The 25010-nt window shown below is 42.9% G+C and overlaps 1 protein-coding gene across 1 annotated transcript in view; it reads right to left on the minus strand.

The window, feature by feature from the left end:
* Positions 1-22087: 22087 nt before the first annotated feature.
* The window catches only part of LOC114564544 (interferon-induced protein 44-like), a 3308-nt gene continuing 385 nt past the window's right edge, over positions 22088-25010 (minus strand). The window contains exons 2-7 of the mRNA XM_028591947.1: positions 24988-25010; positions 24116-24305; positions 23742-23891; positions 22982-23150; positions 22552-22652; positions 22088-22424 (exon numbers count right to left, since the gene is read on the minus strand). The exon at positions 24988-25010 is cut by the window's right edge and continues 11 nt beyond it. Of these exons, the coding sequence (XP_028447748.1) occupies positions 22266-22424; positions 22552-22652; positions 22982-23150; positions 23742-23891; positions 24116-24305; positions 24988-25010 (792 nt within the window). The 3' untranslated portion in view covers positions 22088-22265. The remainder of the gene's footprint in view (positions 22425-22551; positions 22653-22981; positions 23151-23741; positions 23892-24115; positions 24306-24987) is intronic.

Raw genomic sequence — 25010 nt, forward strand, 5'->3', positions numbered from 1 at the left:
GTCTGTCGTCTGGAGTAGTTCCTGTAATTCTTAAACATGCAGTTGTACTGCCTCTATTAAAAAAACCTGGGCTGGATCCTACTATTTTGGCAAACTTTAGGCCTATCTCCAAATTGCCCTTCTTCTCTAAAATCTTAGAGAAGATTGTATATTCCCAGCTCATGGACTTTTTAAATGAACAAAGTATCCTGGAAATTTTCCAATCCGGTTTTAAAACATTGCACAGCACAGAATCAGCGCTTTTAAGAGTTTTTAATGATATCTTTTTAGCTACTGACTCTGGTCACTGTGTCATCCTTGTACTTTTAGATTTGACTGCAGCATTTGATACAGTGGACCATGATATCCTCATTGCTCGTCTGGAGCAGTGGGTGGGCGTCAGTGGCACAGCACTGGAATTGTTCAGGTCCTACCTGTCACATCAGACTTTCTGTGTCTGCCTTGATGACTCGGTATCCTCCACTGCTCCTCTTTCATGTGGGGTCCCACAGGGCTCTGTGCTCGGCCCTCTTTTATTTTCTATTTATCTACTCCCTCTTGGTTCCATTCTTAGGAAACATGGGATTTCCTTTCACTGTTATGCTGATGACAGCCAGCTCTACGTCCCCCTCAAAAAGACAGAGTCCTACTCGGTTAACCCACTGCTAGAGTGTTTACACGACATTAAAGCTTGGATGTCTTTAAATTTTCTAAATTTTAATGAAGAAAAGACCAAAGTCATGGTCTTTGGTGTTACTTCTGTTACCACTCCTTTAGTTGATCCGGGTTCTCTGGCACAGTATCGCAAGCCAAATATAAAAATTTGGGGGGTAAAAGTGGACTGTGATCTCAAATTTGACAGCCAGATTAAAGCTGTGGTGAAGTCTAGCTTTTTCAGTTAAGGCAGCTGGCAAAAATAAAACCAGTCCTTCAGAGACAATATTTTGAGACAGTAATCCATGCCTTTGTGACTACTCGGCTGGATTACTGTAATGCACTTTACATGGGGGCTAGTGGGTCCTCCATTGCTCGTCTTCAACTGGTTCAAAATGCTGCTGCACGTCTTTTAACTGGCACAAGAAAGTATGACCACATTTCACCTATTTTAGCTTCACTCCACTGGTTGCCTGTCCATTTCAGGATTCATTTTAAAATTCTTTTATTTGTTTTTAAAACCTTGAATGGCCTTGCCCCACCTTACCTCTCTGAGCTGCTGCACCCCTACACTCCTAGCCCATCTCTCAGGTCAGCTGACCAGCTGCTCCTGATGGTGCCTAAAGCTAGGCTCAAGCTCAGAGGGGATCGAGCGTTTGCCGTTGCAGCTCCAAAACTTTGGAACGGACTCTGTCTAATTTTAAAACTCTTCTTAAAACCTACCTCTTTTCTTTGGCTTTTGACACCAGGTAGAGTGTTGATGTTATGTGCATATTTGCATATTTTAATTGATTTTTACTTATTTAATTCAATTTAAATCGTTTTTTTATTGCATTTATTTTATAGTGGGTACCTCAGCACTTTGGAAACCTTGTGTTTGTTAAAATCGTGCTATATAAATAAAGTGGATTGGATTTACAACATCACACACGGATGGGCTGCAGGAGCTGTGGGTGAAGACAATGGATATCTTCCTACCTGTTCATGCCATCACAGAATCTCTGGCAGGGAAGTATGATGTTGCAGCTTCAGATCTTACATTCTTTCTCCTCAGCACCTACATACTTACCGGATGTGACACAGTGAGCTATCTGTACACAAGAGGAAAAAGGCGGGCCTACGCAACTGCAATTAAACACCTGACAGACTTGCTGCTGTGCAGGTACGGTAACCCTGAGGAAAGCCTGGATGTTCAGGAAGAGGTTACAACAGCAGCACGGCTATACATGGTGTCACTCTATGGCAGGAGTGACTTTGGTGGTACTCTAGATGCACTGCGAGCCCATCTTTTATCGCACGGCTGTATAACCCACCCGGCCGGTCTTGTTGTGTCCTTAGGTGGTGAGAGTGAAGGTCTGTCCCCAGAGCAGTATCTGCAGTGTGCCACCCTCCTGATTATCCCACCTCACAGGGACCTGCACCTAGTTAATTAAGTTATGTTAAATTATTTTGTTCCGTTAAAGTTGTAATAGTTATCATCTGAGGCAATAAAATAATGAAAGTCATTTTGCTGTATTGTATTTTCTGGTGGCCTCCTCTGCCCGGATGGATTGAATACCAGTAAGCTATCTTCCCTTCCTTGTCCTTCTGAAACCGTTACTGACTGTTTTCTTCCTGACACTGCCCATCCACAATCCCCCACTCCTCGTCCGCTTTTCCCCCCCAACCACAATAATTATTGGTGACTTCATCACCCAACGCATACGTTTTTTTTAATGCTGTCACACACTGCTTTCCAGTAGCCAAGGTTGCAGACATCTTTGCTAAAACTATAGACCTGATACCATTATTTCCAACGTCCATCAAACGTATCGTGGTCCACTGTGGACACAAATGGCGCTTTTCCATTACATGGTACCTACTCGCCTCGACTTTACTCGCCTTTTTTGGTTTTCCATTACGAAAAAAAGTACCTGGTACCTGCTAACAGATACTTTTTTTTAGTACCTCCTCAGTCGAGGTTCCAAGCGAGCTGAGGCGAGCCGAGAAGGTGACGTGAAATCCTGCAGGCTGCTGATTGGTCGGAAAGAAGCGTCACTGATTACTGCGTTGCTAGCGAGAGACGGCATTTTTAAATAGTTTAGCCAGCGGTGTTTGTTTGCTGCCGGAGGCTCCACGCAGAGCTTTCTCCGTAGCATACAAGTGGCCTGATGGTTATACTTGTGCGCTGGTGTGTGCATGTGTGATGTGGGTGTGTGGGGAGCTGGTGAGCGAGGGAGAAGTGAGAGAGTGATGGCGATTATCTCCGCAGCGAGTAGTGACTCTAGAGTCATATATATGTGAGAGAAACAAAGTGTCTCCCCTGTTCTTTCTGACCATGGTGGGAAATCTGGAGCAGTAAACGTTAACTATCTCTTTGATATCACGTTGTTTATGGAGAAGGAGAACCAGGAAATGAGTCGGGGGGAAATGCAACGCTACCAAGCCACGCCCACGGCAGTTGCTATGACGACCAGCCACGCTGAGGCGGTACTAAAATCTGCAATGGAAAAGGGACGCACAGTGCGTCGAGTAGAGTATAGTCAAGGCGAGTCAAGCAGGTACCCTGTAATGGAAAAACGCCAAATGACATGTCCTACCATGAAAGTGAGCGTACAAGGAAAGATTTTAACACTCTTATAGATACTTTAAAGAGCACTGAGATGCCTGTTTTTATTTTGGGCCCACTTCCCTCTCTAGGCTGCGGAAAAAAACTTTTTAGCAGACTTCTCGACCTCAACACCTGGCTTCAGATTACCTGCAACCGTCACAACATAGGTTTTATTCCATCCATCCATCTTCTTCCGCTTATCCGGGTCGGGTCGCTGGGGAGCAGCTCAACAGGGGACCCCAAACTTCTTTCCCGAGCCACATTAACCAGCTCTGACTGGGGGATCCCAAGGCGTTCCCAGGCCAGGTTGGAGATATAATCCCTCCACCTAGTCCTGGGTCTTCCCCGAGGCCTCCTCCCAGCTGGACGTGCCTGGAACACCTCCCTAGGGAGGCGCCCAGGGGGCATCCTTACCAGATGCCCGAACCACCTCAACTGGCTCCTTTCGACGCAAAGGAGCAGCGGCTCTACTCCGAGCTCCTCACAGATGACTGAGCTTCTCACCCTATCTCTAAGGGAGACGCCAGCCACCCTCCTGAGGAAACCCATTTCGGCCGCTTGTACCCTGGATCTCGTTCGTTTGGTCATGACCCAGCCTTCATGACCATAGGTGAGGGTAGGAACGAAAACTGACCGGTAGATCGAGAGCTTTGCCTTCTGGCTCAGCTCTCTTTTCATCACAACGGTGCGATAGATTGAATGTAATACCGCACCCGCTGCGCCGATTCTCCGACCAATCTCCCGCTCCATTGTCCCCTCACTCGCGAACAAAACCCCAAGGTACTTGAACTCCTTCACTTGGGGTAAGGACTCATTCCCTACCCGTAGAAGGCATTCCATCGGTTTCCTGCGGAGAACCATGGCCTCAGATTTAGAGGTGCTGATCCTCATCCCAACCGCTTCACACTCGGTTGCGAACCGATCCAGTGAGTGCTGAAGGTCACAGGCCGATGATGCCATCAGGACCACATCATCTGCAAAGAGCAGCGATGAGATCCCCAGCCCACCAAACTGCAACCCCTACCCACCCCGACTACACCTTGATATCCTGTCCATAAATATTACAAACAGGATTGGTGACAAAGCACAGCCCTGGCGGAGGTCAACCCTCACCTGAAACGAGTCTGACTTACTGCCGAGAACCCGGACACCGCTCTCACTTTGGTTGTACAGAGATTGGATGGCCCTGAGAAGAGACCCCCTCAGCCCATACACCTGCAGCACCTCCCACAGTATCTCCCGGGGGACCCGGTCATACGCCTTCTCCAAATCCACAAAACACATGTAGACCGGTTGGGCATACTCCCAGGCTCCCTCCAGGATCCTTGCGAGAGTGAAGATCTGGTCCGTTGTTCCACGACCAGGACGGAATCCGCATTGTTCCTCCTCAACCCGAGGTTCGACTATCGGCCGAACCCTCCTTTCCAGCACCTTGGAGTAGACTTTACCAGGGAGGCTGAGAAGTGTGATACCCCTGTAATTGGCACACACCCTCTGGTCCCCCTTTTTAAAAAGGGGAACCACCACCCCAGTCTGCCACTCCTTTGGCACCGTCCCAGACTTCCACGCAATGTTGAAGAGACGTGTCAACCAGGACAGCCCCTCCACACCCAGAGCCTTGAGCATTTGTGGACGGATCTCATCAATCCCCGGGGCTTTGCCACTGTGGAGTTGTTTGACTACATCAGTGACCTCCGCCTGGGAAATCGACGTCAATCCCCCGTCATCCTCCAGTTCTGCCTCTAACATAGAGGGCGTATTAGTCAGATTCAGGAGTTCCTCAAAGTGCTCCTTCCACCGCCCTATTACCTCCTCAGTTGAGGTCAACAGTGTCCCATCCTTACTGTACACAGCATGGATGGTTCTCCGCTTCCCCCTCCTGAGGTGGCGAACAGTTTTCCAGAAGCACTTTGGTGCCGACCGAAAGTCCTTCTCCATGTCTTCTCCGAACTTCTCCCACACCCACATAGGTTTTATTGACAATTTTAATCTGTTTTGGGACCGTGGCTTCCTGTTTAGCAGCGATGGGATCCACCCCAATGCACGCGGCAGCCAGATGCTATCTGACAATATACGGCATGCCCTGCAGCCACAGAGTTATGACTGACGGTTTGCATCCCAAAAACGTATGCCCAAATACACTTTCCTGACGCACTCTCCAATAACCTCCTTCTCCTCTACAAATAACTCTGCTGGTCCACAGACGAACTACGCCATTTCAGTCCTTACCAATAATAGACCACACATACTGGTGAGTCGGCAAAGTGGTAAAAATCATTCAACTGCAAACGTAGCCAACTTGGCATCCATTCCCCGTCTACTACAGCCTGCCCCAAAACATGAGGCAGATAATTCCCTTAACACACTGGCAATAGCTCTATTAAATATCAGATCTTTAGCTGGAAAATCATTTTTAATCAATGATTTTATTATTAAACACAATGTGGATTTTATGTTTTATACTAAAACCTGGCTGGATCAGAGTAGTGGTGCTGCTGTTCTTATCGAGTCAGCTCCCCGGGCTGACTCAACATGTAACAGAGCCTACGCACAATAAGGGTCAGATCCTGGACTAAATTATCTCGGAAGGTCTGAACATTTCCAAGGTTGTGGTGAATGATGTTGCTCTTTCTGACCATTCCTGTTTTTTTTTTTTTTTAGCTCTATCTCTGTGCAAAAAAGTGTTCAAACAAAGGTAATTGGAAAACGATACATCACTGAAAGCACCAGTGAAAAATTAATTCAGCTTTTTTCTTCCACATCTGCCCCTACTGGAGCCTCAGTAACTGAGCTTGTGGATAACTTCAACTGTAGAATTACTAATGTTATTAACGCCATTGCTCCTAAGGTCAAAGTTATCATAAGCAAAAAAAAAATCTCCATGGAGAAATGTCACACATGTAAGATCTAAAAAAAGAGTGTCGTAAAGGCAAGGCGGTCCTTCTTCTCTGATATTATTGCTAAAAACAATAATAATTCACATGCCTTGTTTGCTATTATTGATCGGTTAACAAACCCGCCAGTGCCAGTAGCATCTGAGCTTTCATCCACCAAGGGTTGCAATGATTTCGCCATCTTCTTAAAAGAAAAAATTCAAAAAATTAGTCAGTCAGTGCATCGAAATCAAATACAGGGTATATGTTGTCACAATGTCCAGACAAAACAAATCCCAATATGACACAATTTCAAATGATTACCTATATAAACCTAGAGGACATTATACAAAATCTAAAAACCTCCTCCTGTTGTCTCGATATTCTACCGACTGACTTGTTGTTTCAAATTGTTTGGCTCCTGATCTCCTGCAGATTGTAAACACGTCTCTTTTCTCGGGTATCTTCCCACAGGCCCTGAAAACTGCAGTAATTAAGCCAATCTTAAAAAAGAACAACCTAGACACGTCACTAATGGACAATTATAGGCCAATATCGAACCTTCCATTTTTAAGCTAAATTATTGAGAAAGCTGTTTTCCAACAGCTCAACCTTTTTCTATCCCTAAATAATATTTTTGATGCCTTCCAATCTGGATTGTGACTTCACCACAGCACTGAGACAGCTCACTGAGGTGATCATTTTTGGAGCAAAAGAAGAGCGACTAAGAACCAGCGCCCAGCTTCAAACGGGAATGTTAAAAACAGACAAAGTCAGAAATCTCAGTGTAATCATGGACTCTGATCTGAATTTTAACAGTCACATTAAGATGATAACAAAGTCAGCCTTTTACCACCTTAAAAATATTTTATTTTTATTTACTTTATTTTTAGTAGACTTGACTACTGTAACGGTGTCCTTACAGGTCTTCCTAAAAACAGCTTCAGCTGATTCAGAACGCAGCTGCTCGAGTCCTCACTAACACAAGAAAAGCAGATCACATCACTGCAATTTTAAAGTCTCTACACTGGCTTCCTATGCCTTTTCTGTTGGTTTATAAGTCGCTAAATGGTTTAGGGCCAAATTGCCTTTCAGATCTACTTGTGAACTATGAACCGCAGATGCCTCTAAGATCATCAGGGAAGAGTTTGCTTACCAGAATCAGAACAAAAAAGGAGGAAGCTGCATTCAGTTTCTATGCTCCACGGATCTGGAACATACATCCGGTAAACTGTATATCTGCACCCACTCTCAGCTCATTTAAATCAAAGCTGAAGACCTTTCTTTTTGATACTGCCTATGTTTTGATTCTTCGCATTGTATTGGGAATTTTATTCTTTTATTTCTGTATTTAATGTATTTTTAATTAACTGTTTTAATTTTGTATGAATTGTTTATTTGTATTAACTATTTTTAATTTTGTATTAATTTCTATTAATTCCTAAATAAGTTTTAATGTTTTATGTAAAGCACATTGAGTTACACTGCTGCTGAAATGTGCTATACAAATAATAATAATTGCCTTGCCTATAATTCTATTGAGGTTCCGAGCCTGTTGATAGTAGTGAAATCATCACATCCTTTGATTTTGTTTGGATTTTTATAAATTTTTTTTCTGTGCAATGAGTATACTGTTTGGTGAAAAGAATGACATTGACTGATGTCATAACTTGGGGGAATAGTTCATTGCATGTCAAATGCCATGGCGGGCTAAAACAATGGGAGGATGGGCCAAACTTGGCCCGCAGGCCCAAACTGGGCGGCCTTGGTTTTGAGTGTCTGCTATCTGAATGCTGTGTCACATACCTCTGTTCAGTGATTGATTGATGGAAAGGAACAAGGAACAAGGAAACATACATGAAATACTTCCAGTAAGAAGTGGAACATCAACAAACTGCAGCCAACATACCCTTAGTTACTTTTTACATTGAAAAACGATGATATGAAGCAGTACTAATAATACTTATTTACCCAGTAGTATATAAAGTATCTAAAACTTACTTCATGTTGATGAACTACAACATTAAAATATGATAAGAAAAGTACAATAAACTATATTTTTATATATATATATATATATATATATATATATATATATATATATATATATATATATATATATAAAATTTGCAAGGAGGGGATATCCTTTATACCCAAATACATTGGAACTAGTTGAAAACCCCCTGTGTCTGACTGAGACCAGAGAGAGGGACACAAAACAGCCTTACAAAATGCAAAACTGCCGCCAAGACGCAAAATGACCATAAAGACACAAAATGACCTCAAGGAGACAAAAAATGACTACCAAGACAAACACAATGCACATAAAGACAACAGCAAAGAGACACAAAGTGACTACCAAATAGAGCTGAACAATATGAGGAAAATATCACGATAACTATATAACTTATAAACATATTTTCTCAGTTCTGCTGCTTTCAGTATTTTGCTAAAATAACACACTGCTGGTTGAATTTCAACTTGAACATTGAATTGAATATAAAGGGCAACACTAAAGAAATAATGAAGTTTACATTTTAAAGAGTTTTCTCCTGATATTTTCTTTCAAATAACTAAAAAGGCTCTGATTGTCTTTCACGATGTGTTGATGTTGTTAGACCAGTTTCTCTTACCCCCATCATTGCCAGGGGTTTTGAAAGACTGATCCTCCCCCACATAAAGGCTGCCATCCCTGCTGATCTTGATAAACATCAGTTTACATATCAGACCAACAGATGAAGAGATGATGCAGTTACAACAGCTACTAACACACCTGGAACATCAGAACACATAGGATGCTGTTGGTTGACTTTATTTATATTGTATTATATTTGTATTCAGCTTTTAATACAATAGTCCCATACGAACTGATCCATAAACAGAGCGTCTTGGGCTTACAACAATATTTATTTATTGAATTTATTTTATTTATAGTATCAAATCATAACAAAAGTTATCTCGAGACACTTTACAGATAGAGTAGGTCTAGACCACACTCTATAAATTCCAAAACCCCAACAATTACAGTAATTCCCTCAAGAGCAAGCATTAGCAGTAGCTGTTGCGACAGTGGCGAGGACAAACTCCCTTTTAGGAAGAAACCTCGGCAGACCCAGACTCTTGGTAGGCGGTGTCTGACGGGCCGGTTGGGGGGGTGATGAACAGTGGTAATAACAGTCACATTAGAAGTCACAATGACTTCGAAGGTTATCGTGGAAGTTCATGTCATAGCCGGGCACATCGTGTCATACTGAGTAGTGCAGTCTCCTATACCGGATCCTGACTACTCTGTGCATAGGAACATCACAGCAGGGCGTAGCGGGATGTAGCGTGGCGCTGCAGAGCACGGGTGGAGGCTGCGGATGCAGCAGGACGCAGCAGGATGCAGCCGGGAAATGCAGAGAATCGCAGAGCATAGCTCTGCGAAGAAGAAACATAAGGACTCCGGGGAGTAAACTCCCCAGAGCTAGATTAGTAACAAGCATTTCTGGGACAGGATGCATACAAAAGTAACAAGTAGAGATGAGAGAGCAGCTCAGTGTGTCTTAGGGAGGAACAGCCTAGAATTATAATAGCGTAACTAAGAGAGGCAGGTTAAAGAGAGGAGCCTGGTCGGGCTAGAACTCTCCCCAACCGGATCGGGCTGTACTGGCCCGCCTCCCTCTACTCTCACTAGATTATTAATTATATAATAAATAAAACTGATGACTATGAAGAGAAGCAGGTGGGCCGGGTTAGGCGGATGCTGCAACTCCTCACTTCTTAACTATAAGCTTTATCAAAGAGGAGAGTTTTCAGTTTACTCTTAAATGAGGCGATGGTGTCTGCCCCCCTAACCCAGTCTGGGAGCTGGTTCCACAGGAAAGGAGCCTGATAGCTGAAGGCTCTGGCTCCCATTCTACTTTTGGAGACTCTAGGAACCACCAGTAACTCTGCATTCTGGGAGCGCAGTGCTCTAGTGGGACAATAAGGAACTAAGAGCTGTTCTAGATAGGATGGTGCTTGACCATTTAGAGCTTTGTAGGTCAGCAGGAGGATTTAAAATTTGATCCTAGATTTCACAGGAAGCCAGTGCAGAGAAGCCAAAGAGAAATATGATCTCTTTTCTTAGTTCTTGTGAGAACACGTGCTGCAGCATTCTGGATCAGTTGGAGAGTCTTAAGGGACTTATTTGAGCAACCTGATAGTAAGGAATTGCAGTAATCTAGTCTAGAAGTAACGAATGCATGGACTACTTTTTCGGCATCGTTTTGAGACACACACTTGAAACACATCTGAGTTGATTTGAATGCACCATAAGTAGGCATGTCTGCATGTTACTGATTATGCGCAGTTGATTGGTAGACTCATATAGATATAGGCAAGAAAATGTATACAAAAATATAAAGAGGAAAACTCATTTAAATATGCAACAATAAAGATCTGTGTATATGATAAAATTGTGGCAAGGCTTCCAGCTCTTAAGAGCGGACAGAGACACGGATCTCTCCGGCAAAAGTAAAGGTGGAGGAATCTGTTTCTACATCAACAGCGGCTGGTGCTACGACGTGACAGTCACCCAGCAGCACTGCTCTCCTGACCTGGAATATTTCATCATAAACTGTAAGCCTTTTATTCACCACGTGAGTTTGAGTCATTCATTCTTGTCGTTGTTTACATCCCGCCGCAGGCCAACGTGCAGGACGCACAGCGCATGCTCAGTGACCAGATACTGAGTGAGGAGCGGACCAACCCGGCCTCATTAGTTATTGTCCTTGGTGACTTTAATAAAGGAAACCTCACTCATGAACTCCCTAAATATAGACAGCATATTAAATGCCCGACTAGAACATTCTGGATCACTGTTACACCACAGTCAGGGATGCTTTTCACGCCGTCCCCCGTGCTGCACTGGGACTCTCTGACCACGTCATGATCCACCTGGTCCCCTCCTAAAGGCAGAAACTAAAGCTCTGCAAACCTGTAGTGAGGACATCAAGGAAGTGGACCAGCGAGGCTGTGGAGGATCTCCAGTCGTGTTTGGACTCTACTGACTGGGATGTGTTCAGGACTGCTACCAACAGTCTGGATGAGTACACAGAGGCTGTGACGTCATACATCAGCTTCTGTGAGGACTGCTGTGTCCCATCATGCACCAGGGTGAGTTTCAACAAGGACAAACCCTGGTTCACAGCCAAACTCAGAAGGTTAAGGCTGGGAAAGGGCGTTCAGGAGTGGGGACAAAGACAGAATTAAGAGGCAAAGTACAAGTTTAGGAAAGCAGTGGGAGAGGCTAAACTACTGTACTCAGAGAAACTCCAGCACCAGTTCTCAACTTATGATTATGTTTCTGTCTGGAGAGGGCTCAAACAGATCACCAGCTACAAGCCCAAAGCTCCCCACTCCTCCTTCAATGACCGACGCCCAACCAACAACCTGAATAAGTTCTGCCGTTGCTTTGAAAGACAAAAGGACAGTCCTGAAACCATCCCCCATTACACCTCCCTACAGCTACAGCCGCTGTGCATCACCTCCACCTCCCCCACCTTAGCAGGGGCCTGGGCCCCCTCACCAATGCCCTCTTTAAATGTCTCCACCTCCACCAGCCCTCACACCCCAGTAACGACTCTTTCCATCAATGAGAGAGACGTTAACAAACTCTTCAGAAGACAGAGGGTGTCCTACAGGTGGGAGTCGTACAGCTGGTGACCTGGTGCAACCAAAACAACCTTGAGCTCAACGCTCTAAAGACAGTGGAGATGGTTGTGGACTTCAGTAAGAACCCAGCCTCACATGCCCCCTTCACCCTCTGTGATTCCACCATTGACATCGTGGAGTCTTTCCTCTTCTCTTGTTGGAATTCATCTCCCAACATCTCAAGTGGGAGCTGAACATCAGCTGAAGAAATTCAACCTGCCAAAGAAAATGGACCTGGACCCCCCTACACAAGTTTAACGTTAGCAGGTCTCCCATTTAGCAAGATGTGGCAGTAAAACACTATGGAACGGTTTATGGATATGTGGGTGTTTCCATCTGTCATACATTAAATGTAGGCTAGTTGGAATCTGTGATTTGAAGAGACAAATGGTAGAGGATCTTTCAACAAAAATCCTCCTGAACAATCTCTCCCTTGTTTCTGAAATTACGGCTACGGTGTCAGGGTAACACTTTACAATAAGGTATACAAAAATGTAGGTAGTTACTAAGGAATGAATGAGGAATGAATGCTTAGTTAATGATTAGTTACTGATTGACTGATTCAAGCACTAATGAATAGTTACTGGTAAACAGGCTGATAACTACTGTTAAAGGGGTGATAGAACGGTTGCTAATGCTACCCTGTTAAATGGGACTGGACTGAAAAGAGAGCTTTTCTGCCTTATATGGTCTGCTCATGAATATTTAGATGAAAAGCACGCTGATTTGTTGAGCCACACACACTCCCCTCTGTGCCCATGTCCAGTAGCTACCTAATCATTAACTAACCATTCATCATTCGTTCCTCATCAACTACCTACATTTCTGTTGACCTTATTGTAACACACACACACACACACACACACACACACACACACACACACACAACAACAGCCTGGAACACTGCATTTACGACCGTGGTTCATGTTCAATATCCATGAAAAACTTCCAAACGTTCTTCTTCAATTAAGGTACAGCAACCGAGTTGACGTTAAAATATTAGCTTCGTTGGGATTCGCCCGTTTTCAGCAGCAGTTTCAAATTGTGAGAGTTGCATAGGAAAGAGGTGTCAATGGAACTTTGGGGTTCTGTGTATACCCATTTCACCCACCGAACTGTTGTTATTCAACTATGACAGGGTAAAGTCGGTTTTGCATTCTATCACCCCTTTAAAGCAACTAAGACCAAGGAGATGGTAATAGATTTCAGCTGGTCAAGGCGTACTGAACATCCGATTGTCTGCAGGACATCTACACTGGTGACTTAAAAAGAAAGCCAACTGTATAATAAAGGACTGATCCCATCCTGAACACTGCTTGATCTCAACCCTCCCCTCCGAGAGAAGGTACAGAGTGATAAAATATAAAACCAATCTGCTGAAAAACAGCTTCTTTTAAAGAGCTGTGGACACTGGATTTGTCCCCTTCAAATAATATGAAATAACCCAATCCCCAAAAGAGGTAAAAAATAACCGTTGAGGTGGATCAAAACATTTACGTAAAAATAGAACTGTGTGTAATTAAAGAACACAACATCAAGTGAAAAATGAAGATAGGCTTTAACGAGGTCTCATTCTGTAACAGATTATGTTGGATGGAAAAAAACATCCTGAAACACGTGTGATATTGTGAATATGAAGACATTTTTGAACAATAAAAAAGGACAAAAATACTCTCTCTCACATAAATAAATACATTTGCACCATACAGTGTTGCATTGTTGCATTAAAATACACCAGAATGAAGGAAATTAAGTATTTAACAGACAATATTTTATGAAGGACGACCCCCACTTGTGCCATTTGGGTTCAACATCAATGTTGAACCCAAACCTCCACCCTTGACTGAGAGGCAGAACCATCATCAGATCCAGAGGTTCAGCAGCTGGATCTATAAAACAACATGTCTGCCCTCTGCTGGAGACCCTGAGCTAACACATCACCGTCTGTCTGTTGGCTTTTAAACAGTGTTGGGGGAACTAGTTACATGTAACAGAGTTAATAAAAGGTAAATGTAATCTGTTAGTTACTGGGAAAAAATGTTTTTGATCATGCACAACAAAACAAGAATTAGATTCCCTTCCAAAACCATGGATAAGTGCCACTCAGCCGTGCATACCAAAACACTTATTTATTACTTTTAAAATCCAATGGAAAATAATATCAAAATGAAATAGCACAAAATGGTGTAAATATAAAACACAGAGCTTTCAAGCCAGAGAGCATAGTTCTGAATACTTTCACCCAGGAAACGCTTGTTCGTTCCTCTACAAATCTGATCTCTTTTCTAAACTTAAGAAGTTGTTTCTGTGTCATCGCTGCATCACACTCACTTTTTCTGGCCTAACTCCACTACCATTGCTGCTGAAAGGACGGTTGTCTGGCGGTGCCTGTAGCTGGCTCACGGTCACCTTTTGGCAGCTGTGGGAGCAACTTTCTGACAAAGTTTTTGTTCCCTTTTTTGACCTTTGGAATGCGCCGTGGTCAACACACTTAAACCGAGTCAGAATAACTCCGCTGTTTTCCTTTTGTTTTCACATCTATTTTTCTTCATCACTCAAAATTCAATGTGATACGTTTTCGTCTTTTCCACAAAAATAATGAATTGTTCTTACCAGATGGTGTACAAGCATTGACAGCAGAGCAAACATAAACGACAACTTCAACTCACAATCACGTTCTGTTCTGTTCTGTTCTGTTCTGTTCGGTACTTGAAACAGCGGTGAAAAGCCTGTATGGCTACAAACCAAAGGCACCTAACTGAATGACAGCTCCCGGCTTTTATACACCAGCTGATGCAATTACTACCTTAATCAGCTGATTGTCAAAAGGCTGTGAAAAGAATGTGACGATATGATATATCAAGATCAATTAACACAAATTGTCAGTTAACAATGAGTCTAGTTTACTGCGAATGTCACTGCATTTATGCAGAATTTATCAAAATAAAGTTAATATCGAAATCATAATTTTGGCTCCAACAGCTGCTAAACAACTGCCGCTGGTAGTGAAGTAACACTGATCACTTTGAGGGGGGGTATGCATTTTGTCTATAATTGAGCAGAAGCAAGGACACGTAGACCACAAAAGGGGAAATCACATCACCCCGGAAAATCACACCCTGACCATATGGTTGCAGATAAAAATGTGTTCCAGTGCTGGAAATATAAAATAAATTTCATACAAAAATCTGAGAAGGGTTCCAACATAACCATGCAATGCAAAGAATGTTTGCAAGCTGTCAAAATGTCGATGTCCAACCTCAGGAAACAGCAGCAGGAAGGTAAATTAAGTTACCTTACAGTAACATATTCATATTCATGGTTAACAGTTGGAAACATCCATTAGAAGTTTAGAAATATATCACAAATTGAGCCCAGGGTGCCTTCAAAAGTTTCACTGCAAACAGTAGTGTAAACAAATACTGCAATTTCTTAGAAACTAAATCTTTGATGTTCATGAAGAAAAACCCCAAATTCTGAGGCGACTGTAGATTTAGTGTGCAACATTTCAGATTGTTGAAAATATTTAAATAATAAATATTTTAAAAATTCAATTCACAACGACAGTTATCTCAGGACACTTTACAGATAGAGTAGGTCTAGATGACACTATAATTTACAAAGACCAGTCAATTTAAATGTCCCACGAGCAAGCATTTGGTGTGACAGTGGTGAGGATTGTGTCCTCATCTACGCTATTGCAGTCAATGCAAAACAGCATCTTTAAACATCAGTTTGTCAATAATTGATCTTTGTGAAAAAGATATTACAGGCATATTTATGTTGTCTAAACACAGTACACACATTCTCTCAATTTTCTAGTAAGAGATGAATTTTTGACAACTTTTAGGAAGGGGCGACAATACTGGTTAGCTGATTGGGTAAACCATCTGTCTATCACCTATGTTGGTGATCAACCCGGTCTCACGCCAGGTCGTGTAATAGTCACCTTATTTTGAACGTGTACAGGTCACGCTTTTTGAACCTGCTCTGGGGGACGCGACAACGGGGAAATGAGGCGCCACAACGGAACGGGCCGCCACTCGCGGGCCACCACTCGCGGGACACGATCCCCGGCCGCAGGGGCACACAACAACGGGGAAATGAAACGCCACAATAACGAGACGGTTGGGATTAGGAGAAAAAAAAAGAACGGGGAAAGGAACACACCTGAACACACCTCCCTGTAAGACCAGCACGCCCAGAATGCACCTGAACACACCTCCCTGTAAGACCAGCACGCCCAGAATGCACCTGAACACACCTCCCTGTAAGACCAGCACGCCCAGAATGCACCTGAACACACCTCCCTGTAAGACCAGCACGCCCAGAATGCACCTGAACACACCTCCCTGTAAGACCAGCACGCCCAGAATGCACCTGAACACACCTCCCTGTAAGACCAGCACGCCCAGAATGCACCTGAACACACCTCCCTGTAAGACCAGCACGCCCAGAATACACCTGAACACACCTCCCTGTAAGACCAGCACGCCCAGAATGCACCTGAACACACCTCCCTGTAAGACCAGCACGCCCAGAATGCACCTGAACACACCTCCCTGTAAGACCAGCAGAATGCACCTGAACACACCTCCCTGTAAGACCAGCAGAATGCACCTGAACACACCTCCCTGTAAGACCAGCAGAATGCACCTGAACACACCTCCCTGTAAGACCAGCACGCTCAGAATGTACCTGAACACACCTCCCTGTAAGACCAGGGGAGTTTCCCAATCTGTGTTCTTCTATTGACTTGTGTTCTTGTGTCCCTGTGAAACGTCATCTCGTGTTGCCAAAGTACTGTCCCAATACACAAGTTCGCATTTCACCAAGAACAGTTAAAATTCCTGGAAACGTTATCGACACGCCCATTTTACCGAGGATACATTGGTTGGTAACTTGTATGAACTTCGCAGCACCTGTATCCCAGCATTCATTTCGGCATTCAATGATGGTCGGGTGTCCAGTACATAGACAGCCCAAAAACATTTTAGGCGAGAAATGAAAGGTTTAGATTTCGAATATAGGCAGTCTAGCGAAAATCTTTGCCGAATTGACAATTTGCTTCAAAGTTTTCGGAGTTTTCGGAGCTCCATAAAGTGACGCGGCCGCCAGCTTACGCCTGCCGGGGCCGCTAGCTCGGCGCTCGGACAGTCTCACTTGGAGACCCCCCCCCCCCCCACACACACACACAGACCCCGCTGTAGGACCCCGGAGGTCTTTTAGACCGGTCCCATAAATAAGAGGCTTTTATTTCGCCGTTGACGGATGGTTTGTTTACAGTTTTTCTCATTTGCTAAGACACACTAAATGAAACTGGGATCCGCTTTATCTTCATCATCACATTATTAGCACAGCAGAAGGCTTCTCTTGCAAATGTTTTAACACTTTTTCATTTGTTTCACACATTTTTCACACCCTTTGTCAAAACAGTTACCACAGATCTCATTGAAAGACCCCGTTTGTCATCATTTGGGACAATGTGGCTTTCCATCACTCTCGCCTTGTGAACGAATGGTTTGCAGCACAGCCTCGTATTATGATGCACTTCCTTCCTGCATACTCTCCTTTTCTGAACCCAATCGAGGAGTTCTTCTCTGCTTGGAGGTGGAAGGTGTATAATCACCGGCCATATGAACAGATGCCCCTCCTGGAGGCAATGAATGCTGGTTGCCTGGCAATAGGTGCAGAGGACTGCCAGGGATGGATGCGCCATGCAAGGAGGTATTTCCCTCGGTGCATTGCAAGGGAAAACCTTCAATGTGATGTTGAGAACCTGTGGCATAATCGTCAAGAACGAATGGACTAAATGTGAAAGATAAAATATCTTTTTTTTTTTTTTTTCAAAGGTATTTCCACCCATAAGTTTCCTTTGGTAGTTTTTTTCTTTTTTTTAAGTATCCATTTGAGTTTGTAAAGTGTAATATTTCATATTGATGGCTGTATTTTGTATTTTGTTGTCCATTGTGTAATGATTGATTGAAAGAATAAATTAATTTGACCACAAGTTGTGGTGTTTGATGGAAATAGTTGCTTATGTTGCATGCTTTTAATGTTTTGTGAGTGTTAGAGCATTTTGCTAACAAAATGAGTCATTTTTGCCATTCAGCTTCAGTTTTTTCCTGTGTGTTAACTGTTTTGAAAATGTGATGTCAGAGTGGGCAAATGTGTTTAAGCAATTGAGAAAAACTGTAAATATCACAACACATGTCCATCATAAGAGTAACGGGAACCTTAAAGAAGGTCATGAAGTATTATCACCAAAAAGAGCGAGTGTGTTTGTGTGTGTGTGTGGGTGTGTGTTTTGTGTGTCTGTATGTTGTGTGTGTGTGTGTGTGTGTGTCTCCTTCAAATATCTCCAGGACTGTCTCATCTGATCTACTTCACTCTTGGTTTCCAGGGTACACAATGAACTTGGGGTTTGGAATTTGGACAGCGTTGGATATTGAATAATAATAAACTGTAACTAAACATTGAATGAAACACACAACACACTGTAACTGTAAGTAAGACTAACCCTAACCCTAACTCTAACCCCCCCCCCCTCAAAACACACACACACACAGATACACACACATAAACACTGTAACTGAGATTAAGACTATGTTCCAACACTAGACTTTTAGTTATTACAAATTTTGATGAAAATGTAGACTAAATATTAGAGGTATAGAGATTTGTGTTCATATCTGTGATCAAACCTTTTAATTGATTGTATCCATCCATTATCTATAAAAAGGTGCCTCCATTATCATGTGGATAGGTGATGAGATTATAAAGCAGTAAAACAGTAGTCTTATTATAACAGTCAGACAAATGTTTAATATGACTTACTTCCAATTTCAGAGTTATTATTTTTTTTCTTGAAATTGACCTCAGATGATGACAAACCTTACATATCCTCTTCAGATTCTGTGGAAACGTTTTGCTGAACAAAGAAAACTGCTTGTTACCATATAAGGAAGTTCCTCCTCTTAAACAGACATGAACATGCTTGTGCAGGACCCTTATAAAAGCTTCTTCTCTCCTCAGGTCAACAACAAGCTCACCTCAAAGCACAGCAGAGACAACTGAAACCAGCGGTAAGATAAAGACTGCATGCATGTCTCTCTTTCACTCAACTGCTTTCTTTTAAACACAACTACTTTACTGTCATATATTGTATTTTGCATTAGATATTCAGGCTATGACAGACTCTCTTACACTTTGTGCTAAAACCCAATACTTAGCGTATGGGTAAAACATTTTGACTGAACCCATATTTATGATAATCATGGTTTTACTTTCCTCTCAGTCATTCTCTGACTCTCTAGATTTCAGCAGGAACAATGGCCAACATTGGTAATACCGGCAACGTACACTTGGGCTCCAACACAGGGAACGTTGGTTCCAAAAATACCTTCAACTTTCACGGTAAATCTGAGTGTGTCTATTCTTTTCTGTTAGGTTGTCATGACAGTTTCAACACATCTCTATCTCGTGTGACTCTTACAGGAGGGGTTGGATCCAATGTTGCTGTGGGCAACACCACTGGCATCACTATCGGAGGAAATAATTCAGGAAACATTGGATCAGGCAACCAATTTGATATAAAAGGTGAGATATTCCTCTTATTGCTTATCCTCTTATTAAATTTAATTAAAGTGCCAGAACTGTATTAACAGTCCAGTGTATTACTTATGTTCAGATATCAGCATCTTAATCTGCAAAAATCTGAGTTTCTGTTGTCAATTTTGGATTCCTTTTCTCAATTCTCATATTTTACAGTTTTTCTTGATTGCTTTGATGCAGCAGTCAACTCAAACTCCACATTTTCAAAACAGTTAACAAATAGGCCGAAACAGTGGCACTTCATGGTCAAATGACACAATTTGTTTGCAAAAGGCTCTAACGGTGCCAAAACATTTAAAATATGCAACAAAAGCAAATGTTGCCTTGAAACAACACAACTTGCAAACAAGTGTATGAGCTCTTCCAATCAACCATTAGACAGTGGACAACAAAATACAGAATACAGCCCTCACATTGCTTGTCATTGTAGCTTATTACTGTACGCAGCTTTCATGCCAGAGCCATTTGAAATTCTGGATCCAGAATCAGAAATTCTTTGATGCAAATTGTATTGATTCCATTGATTCTTATTTTCAAACTGTGGCTGAAAACTGAAATACTGTAAATATTACACATACTACATGTAAACCAAAATAAAATCTATTAGAGTATAAGAAATTAAGAAAATAAAAATAAAATCAAAACATCAAGTTCATCAAGTATACACATCTATTACTGTAGAGTATAAGAAATAGCCACTATTGATACTCAGTCTCTTGTGTCTTGACGATGGGGCCACATGGTCTAACCCTGCACACTGATCTATGGGGCCACATGGTCTAACCCTGCACACTGATCTATGGGGCCACATGGTCTAACCCTGCACACTGATCTATGGGGCCACATGGTCTAACCCTGCACACTGATCTATGGGGCCACATGGTCTAACCCTGCACACTGATCTATGGGGCCACATGGTCTAACCCTGCACACTGATCTATGGGGCCACATGGTCTAACCCTGCACACTGATCTGATGGGGCCACATGGCCTAACCCTGCACACTGATCTATGGGGCCACATGGTCTAACCCTGCACACTGATCTATGGGGCCACATGGTCTAACCCTGCACACTGATCTATGGGGCCACATGGCCTAACCCTGCACACTGATCTATCTAACCCTGCACACTGATCTATGGGGCCACATGGCTAACCCTGCACACTGATCTATGGGGCCACATGGTCTAACCCTGCACACTGATCTATGGGGCCACATGGTCTAACCCTGCACACTGATCTATGGGGCCACATGGTCTAACCCTGCACACTGATCTATGGGGCCACATGGTCTAACCCTGCACACTGATCTATGGGGCCACATGGTCTAACCCCCTGCACACTGATCTATGGGGCCACATGGTCTAACCCTGCACACTGATCTATGGGGCCACATGGTCTATAACCCTGCACACTGATCTATGGGGCCACATGGCCTAACCCTGCACACTGATCTATGGGGCCACATGGCCTAACCCTGCACACTGATCTATGGGCCACATGGTCTAACCCTGATCACACCCTGATCTGATGGGGCCACATGGCCTAACCCTGCACACTGATCTATCTAACCCTGCACACTGATCTATGGGGCCCCTGCACATGGTCTAACCCCTGCACACTGATCTATGGGGCCACATGGCCCAACCCTACCCCTGCACACTGATCTATGGGGCCACATGGCCTAACCCTGCACACTGATCTATGGGCCACATGGTCTAACCCTGCACACTGATCTATGGGGCCACATGGCCTAACCCTGCACACTGATCTATGGGGCCACATGGCCCCTGCAACCCTGCACACTGATCTATGGGGCCACATGGCCTAACCCTGCACACTGATCTATGGGGCCACATGGTCTAACCCTGCACACTGATCTATGGGGCCACATGGTCTAACCCTGCACACTGATCTATGGGGCCACATGGCCTAACCCTGCACACTGATCTATGGGGCCACATGGCCTAACCCTGCACACTGATCTATGGGGCCACATGGTCTAACCCTGCACACTGATCTATGGGGCCACATGGTCTAACCCTGCACACTGATCTATGGGGCCACATGGTCTAACCCTGCACACTGATCTATGGGGCCACATGGTCTAACCCTGCACACTGATCTATGGGGCCACATGGCCTAACCCTGCACACTGATCTATGGGGCCACATGGTCTAACCCTGCACACTGATTGCTAATTGAAGATTTGTGTGAAGGAGTGTCAAACAGGTGCTTCAGTGATGTCATACTGATGGAGGTAGTTTGTAATAGTTAGGAACTGATGCTTTCTGTTTGGTTACCATAACTAAAACAATGGAGTTTGGACTGCTTGAATGACATCCGTGTTAACTGTTCTGCAAAAGGGTGGTGGGGGGAAATGTGTCAATCCAGTGAGAAAGGGTTAACACATTTGCAAGAGGTGTCCCAACCAAAGAGCCGGCCGTCCCATCCCTGACTGAGTTGGCGGAGGCCATGCACGACCTGTATTATGTATTTATGTAAATTGCTAGAGACAGTATATGAGTGTGGGTAGTAATGTAATGTGATCATTTATTTTGTTTAAATTAGATAATGTTGTTATGGAGAAGGAAATTAGTAAATCCTGAGTTAGTACAGCCGTGTATGAGGCCATGAACACCTAGAAAGTAACAAGTGTTGATGAAAATAATAACACGTGCACACTGACTGCAAGCCACAGAATTTATTCATCACAAACATGCAAACATGCAATTACATGTATGTGTTGGTAACTAGGATCAGATCCCAGCTGTCTTATAGAGACAACAGACTTCATCAAATACAGACATTAACTGTCAAAGCTATCTGCCAACAGATTATAACTGGACATCCCAGACTCACTGTTTTTAATATTTAGATTCATTTCTCAATGAAGTTGTCTCCAAGGCTGATCATTTGTCTCAGTGCACTCAGGATCAGAGTGTTGACATCATCATTGATGTGGGTTTCATCACTGTAGTTCTTCACAGGAAAGATGTAGTTCTCTGGGACTCCCACTGCTGCGCTGAAGTCTTTCACCTGAGTGTTAAACAATGGGAGTTAATGTGGGTTTCTGTGCTCATATATAGAACTTAAAATATTTGGACTACAAGTTAAAACATATGAGGTTATATTTCTGTACAGACTCAGAAAGACAGAAACTCACCTTTTGCTTCAGCTGCTGGCTCTTGTACACATTCTTCAGATCCTTTTTAGTTTCAGGACAGGCTGAATCAATGTGGGTGCCTATTGCCATTTGGGGAATCCCTGCAGACAGAAACACACTCAGTAGTTTAGCTTTTTCAGGAAGTTTCTCTTCATAAAATCCAACAAACAAAAAGAAGAGTTTTTACTTTGTAAAAAAAACTATAAACGTCTGAAAAATCTCTCAGTAAAAATGCAAACTTAAATCAGGAAAAAGCTTAAATCTGATCTGAAACCTGAACATTATTTTAGTCTTTTAGTCCTGATCTTTATATTATGGGCTGTATTAAACTGTGTTAAATTATTGATTATGAGCTCAGTGTTAAAGTGCTGAACTCATGTTTGAGTGTTGGAGTCTGACCTCTGACTAGAGATCAAGTTAACCTGCTTACCCAGCTCACTGGCTGCCTCTCTGATGTCGGCCATCTTCTTCAGAACTGAGTCTGTAATTACTGCTGAGTCAGCAGAAAGCACACAAACCAGAACATGGACTTTGTCGTCTGCAGAGGGACGGGGGTTGTAGCCTGGATCCTCAGGAGACAGTGGAGATGAAGGCTTGAACTGGAAAACATAATTACAATTACAACAGTGAAAACACTTTGAAACTTAGTTTAAAACGTAATGTGCAATATAATCGTTTTTTCCATTTCCATTGTTTGTGTGATTGTTAGGAGGTGAATTCATGATCCAAATCTGAATAATAACAGAGTCCTAGGCAAGGTTATAATGGTTAACTACACTATAATAACTTTGGACCTAGGACACCTCAGCCTGCTGGTGTTGCAGCATTTCAACTCTTACTTCATTAAAATGACAAACGTCATATTAGCCGATCACTTAGTCATGTTAAAGAGCCCCTATTAACCTTTTTTGGATCTCCCCCAAATTTTAGTGTGTTGTATAGTGTTTTGTGTATGTAATAGATATATAAAGTACAAAAGAACACATTTCACTCCAAATGGATCTTTCTCTCCCACAGAGAGCACTTGAGAGAGGGGAAGACATGCAGGAAATTGTCACAGGTCAGATTCGAGCCCTTGACCTCTGCATCAAGGCATAAACCTCTCAGTATATGTGCACCTTCTCTACCCACTGAGCCAACCCGGCCACATAACAGGGTCTCTTTAAAGTTGACTAAAGGGACAGTCGTACCTGGTAACCCTCCTTCACATGTCCTTTCAGGGCCAGTTTGATGTCGTCAGCACAGATTCCATCTCCATCCTTTAGATCCATGACGTCATTGAAGACGAAATGACAGAATGTCTCTGAGTTTCCTTCTTTTCTGATTTTAAACGTTTCATGCTGTAACACAACAAGATGAAATGCTGGTTTTAATCACAATAATCTACAGATTTATGGTTCTCAGTGTTTATTCTGTATGAAGTCCCTGATACATTAATGTCAGACTAAACTCTGTTTATTCTCATGCAGATCATTTAGTTAGGGTTAAGTTGGGGGAAAAGTTAAAGAGAAAGATTTATCAAACAGTTGATGTTTCTTTAGAGGTTGATCTAAAGTTGTCTTACTGTTCCATTGTAACTTTTGTCAGAGGTCAAAGCATCAGTAGTCACTCTGCCTTGTATGACGCTGCAGACAGACTTGATGAAGCTGGACTTTCCAGCTCCGTCAGGTCCATACAGAAGGATTCGGACATGTTTGATGTCCTTGTTTCCAGGCTTATACTCCTTCACATACTGGAGATCCCTCGCATTGTCTCTGTTAAGACAGGATCACATTTACTTTTAGATTTTAAAGAATTCCCCAAATGTCTCCCGCTTGATAAAAGTCCAGTTTCCTTTCATGAAGTCTAAATCTTGTATACTTTTGAAACTGAATTCCAATAGAGTTGAAACCTGAGTTTACTATTATGAAATTTGATTCAGTTGTTCTGAAACTGAGTTTGAGTCTCACTGAAAGTCTCTATCTAAACTTCTCCATTCAGTTGTCAGTTTAAGTGTACTGAGACAAACATCCTTTGGTTAAGGAAGAGCAATCGGGTGCAGATTCACAGAACTCTGATCAATGTACATTTTGATAGTTTGTTTATTGGATTAAATCCAAACCCAACCTTCAGTTAGTGTCTGTAGCACCTCTCTGCTGGGTCTAACCTATCAACAAGCTTCCTGTTGCTGTGTTACTCCGGTTAGACTCACCAGGAACCAGGTTTAGAATTCAAGTTGCTCCAGCCGCTACCTGAAGGTCTGTCTCCAGAGCTGCAACCTGCTCTCCTCCCAGCTAAGGCTCCTCCAAGGATTTACAGTATCACTATTTTTATTATTATTATATATTATTATCATTAACTAATCTGTCCTATCAATAAAGGCAACCAAAGCCAATACTACACTTGTGTAGATTATGTTGAATAGCAGAGAGCAGAAACAAGAAGAAGTGAACTCACCCCCAAGATATTTTCCTCCATGG

This window comes from Perca flavescens, chromosome 11 (assembly GCF_004354835.1).
Source record: "Perca flavescens isolate YP-PL-M2 chromosome 11, PFLA_1.0, whole genome shotgun sequence".
Lineage (NCBI taxonomy): Eukaryota > Metazoa > Chordata > Actinopteri > Perciformes > Percidae > Perca > Perca flavescens.